The sequence below is a fragment of the Borostomias antarcticus genome (assembly GCF_949987555.1).
Source record: "Borostomias antarcticus genome assembly, chromosome: 10".
Lineage (NCBI taxonomy): Eukaryota > Metazoa > Chordata > Actinopteri > Stomiiformes > Stomiidae > Borostomias > Borostomias antarcticus.
In genome coordinates, this window is record NC_140243.1 from 13316565 (window position 1) to 13320390 (window position 3826).

The 3826-nt window shown below is 51.4% G+C and overlaps 1 protein-coding gene across 1 annotated transcript in view; it reads left to right on the forward strand.

Moving 5' to 3' along the window:
• Positions 1-3396, forward strand: part of LOC311314168 (glial fibrillary acidic protein) — a gene marked incomplete at both ends in the record, with an annotated part of 6642 nt that extends 3246 nt beyond the window's left edge. The window contains 7 exons of the mRNA XM_084444504.1: positions 85-219; positions 443-553; positions 813-923; positions 1367-1491; positions 1923-2050; positions 3113-3203; positions 3306-3396. Of these exons, the coding sequence (XP_084300630.1) occupies positions 85-219; positions 443-553; positions 813-923; positions 1367-1491; positions 1923-2050; positions 3113-3203; positions 3306-3396 (792 nt within the window). The remainder of the gene's footprint in view (positions 1-84; positions 220-442; positions 554-812; positions 924-1366; positions 1492-1922; positions 2051-3112; positions 3204-3305) is intronic.
• Positions 3397-3826: the final 430 nt, after the last annotated feature.

Genomic DNA, 3826 nt, shown 5'->3' on the forward strand with positions numbered 1-3826 from the left:
TTGCAGTCAGGATCTTTTTTTTTTAAATTATTTTCGGCACATTAATAATCGAATTGGTCTGAATGTTTCTTTTCTCTTTTCCAGGAAATTGAGGAACTGATTGCACAGATCTATGCAGCCCACGCCATGGTCGAGAGCACCTTCTCTCTTCCAGACCTCTCAGGTGCTCTCAAACAGATCCAGAACCAGTATGATGAAATCGCTGCCAAAAACCTACAGGTATGCCTTGTCCCAGGGTTAAACTGGAATACAGGTGTACCTTGACCTAGGGTTAGACTGGAATACAGGCCTTGCCCCAGAGTTGAATTGGAATTTGAAAAGTGCAATTCAGAACTCAATTTGTGAGGTACAATGTTTATATTTGATCATGTTCATTTGTGATTATATGTGTTCAACTTTTCCTCGCTCCCAATAGGTATAATTCTCTTTCCCATGTTTTTAGGAAATGGATTCATGGTATAAAACGAAGTTTGAAGACATGAACAGCAAAGCAACAAAAAGTGTGGACAAAGTCCGCAGTGTCAGAGAAAAGATATCAGGTGCCAAGAAAGAGGCAAGTCACTGATGAAGATCTCAGGCGAAATCTGTTATCACATGATAATCAACACTATTAAGAATTATTTTGGTTTACCTTTTTGAATGTCGTTGTTCAGGGACAGAGAACATGGAGTAACATTACTGCAAATGTACCTTTCAATTGTCATCTCCCATCACCTTGTAAAAGCATAATTTGTAGGCATCATGTCTTGCTCCGTAGTGAAGTCTTACCTCTTTGAGATGTGACTGAAAGATGTTCCTCCTCTGCTGCTCAGATCCAGGATAAGGAGCGAGACCTGGAGAATCTCAGGACCAGGAACGAGGCCTTGGAGGCCCAGATCAGGGAGGCCCTGCTGAGGCACAAGCAGCAGCTGGAGGACCTACAGGTGAGCTGAGGGAGAAAGAGAGGACCACAGGGACAGGGAGGGGAGAGAGGAGGGAGAGAGGGGAGAGGGGGGGGGGGTGGCGGGGGCGGGGGGCAGTGACAGGAGAGAGGGGAGGAAGGGAGACAGGGGAGAGAAGAGTGACAGGGACGAGGGGAGAGATGAGAAGAGAGACAGGGGAGAGGAACTCAAGGACAGGGACCTGACATCCACAAATCTATGCCCAGTTAAAGCATAGGGATAAGGGGGCCTCAAAGGGACAAGTTGCCCTTGCCAGCTGGTCTCCACAGGAGCCTAAACTATAACCTTTTACCCAGCACCCTAAGCTCAGTGGCTGTTACGTCATCTCATATCAAATCTAAAGTGCAATTCTCAGAGCCTCGTTACACTGTCCAGATGAAAGTGTGGTGGCTGGCTGTGCCTCAGAGTCTGCCCCTGCCTGACAGACACGTATCGAGGCCCTGCAGCTGGAGCAGAAGTCCCTCAAGAAGAGGATAGCGCAGCACCTGACGGAGTACCAGGAGCTGCTCAACATGAAGATGGCTCTGGAGATTGAGATCACCACCTACAGGTGAGGAGGCCCATAGGCAGCTGCACACCTCCTCCGACAACCTGCTCACAGTGCTCACAAAGAACAATAGATGTCACTTGAGATCCTACAACTGGAACCATTTTTCTGAGTGAAGATCAAATTGAGGTTGTAGACCGAGCCAAAGACTAAAGTCAGTACAATTGTACTCAAATAATCAGCGGTGTTAGGCATGTACATCGCATGGTTATGGTTAACAGGATGGACACTATCTAATAATAGATTTGCAAATACTTGGCAAGCATTAGTATATACTGTAAACATTTCAATGGGGCTAGTTTGATTGCATTTTTTCATTTTTAGTTTGATTGCATGCCATGCATGCTTACATAACTACACAGCCTCTCACTTGTCATTCATGACTTGATGAGGACTATTGGTTCCTTATCTCTTCCTTCTTCCTGTCCCCACAGGAAGCTGATCGAGGGGGAGGACTCACGCCTCTCCAGCATAGTGCAGGGCATGTCTCTGATGAGTAGCAGCATGGCCATGATCAGTGCTACTGGGATGAGCATGGGTGGAGGAAGCCTGGGAGGAGGAGGTCTAGGAGGAGGCCTGGGAGGAGGAGGTCTAGGAGGAGGAGGTCTGGGAGGAGGCCTTGGAGGAGGTCTGGGAGGAGGTGGTCTGGGAGGAGGCCTTGAAGGCGGTCTGGGAGGAGGTCTGGGAGGAGGCCTTGAAGGAGGTCTGGGAGGAGGCATGGGAGGAGGAGGTCTGGGAGGAGGCCTTAGAGGAGGCTTAGGAGGAGGCCTAGGAGGAGGAGGCCATGGAGGAGGCATGGGAGGAGGAGGTCTGGAAGGAGGCCTAGGAGGAGGCATGAGAGGAGGAGGCCTGGGAGGAGGCATTGGAGGAGGCATAGAAGGAGGCATTGGAGGAGGAAACCTGGGAGGAGGAGGCATTGGAGGAGGAGGCCTGGAAGGAGATCTGGGAAGAAGCATGGGAAGAGGAGACCTGGGAGGAGGAGGCATTGGAGGAGGTCTGGGAGGAGGCATTGGAGGAGGAGGCCTGGAAGGAGGTCTGGGAGGAGGCATTGGAGGAGGAGGCCTGGAAGGAGGTCTGGGAGGAGGCGTGGGAAGAGGAGACCTGGGAGGAGGAGGCATTGGAGGAGGAGGCCTGGAAGGAGGCATGGGAAGAGGAGGCATGGGAGGGGGCATGGGACAAGAAGGGCTGGGAGGAGGAGGCCTGGGAGGAGGAGAAGGAATTAGAGGAGGCCTGGGAGGCATGGGAGATGGAGGAGGGATGGGTGCAGGAGGCCTGGGTGGACGCAATGGTGCTGTAATAGATGGAGGAATGGGAGCTGGTGGTGTAAAAGGAATGGGTGGAGGAGCAGGAATGGGCTCTGGAATGGGAGGTGGCATGGGTGGAGGAGCAGGAGGAGCACGGGGAGTAGGAGGTGGAGCGGGAGCTGGAGCTGTAGGAGCTGGAGGAGAAGGAGCTGTAGCTGGAGGAGTTGGTGGAGGAGCATGGGGAGCTGGGGGTAGAGCAGGAGGAGTAGAAGGAGCTAAAGGTTAAGGAACCGGTGCCGGGGGAGGTAGAAGAGCCCGGGCTGGAGGAGTAGGTGTTGGTATGGGAGGAGGTGTTAAAGGGTTGGGTCCTGTGGGGATAGTTGGATTAGTAGCTGGCATAGGTGGAGATGGAGTCGGCTTATCCCAGCTGCAGGCAGTGGAGATGACCGAGAGGAGGACGGTGCTCATCAGGTAACCTTCTCTTCATGGCTGCCCTGCTAACGCACTTTAACAATGTATACATGGCGGCTGGATGAGTGATGTAATCACCGTGTGCTGTGTACTTTCTTTCAGAACCGTTAAGACAGAGGACAACCTGCTGGAGACCGACCAAGTGGAGCAGATCTACACCATCACTGGAGCTGCAGACGACGACGACGCATAGGATGCCCCATCACGCTCCTGACCCCGATGCTTCACCGTGACGACCCCTACTCTATAAAACCTGGCCTTTAACCCCTTACCTTTTACCACTGACTTGACCGTGAGACCCTGGACGACCCTGATGCTACGTCCAGCACCTACCTGGGCTCTCAACATGTCCCCTAAACCTGTCAAAAAACCTGCTTTTCTACAGTATAGCAAATAAAGCTCTCAGCAATTCACTCCATGGTCTAACTTCTATTTGATTTTATTGTCATGTGTCAAGTTGTGTTTTGTATGCATCAAAACCCATTATAAGTGCAATTCAGCTGATGTGTTCAGCTTCTATCTGGAACTCTGCTGTTCCGCCTCCAACAGAATCATAAGAGGCAGGTCTTACTGTAATACACACTGCAGATTGAGAGAGGCAGTGGGAGAAGGAGATAGATGCA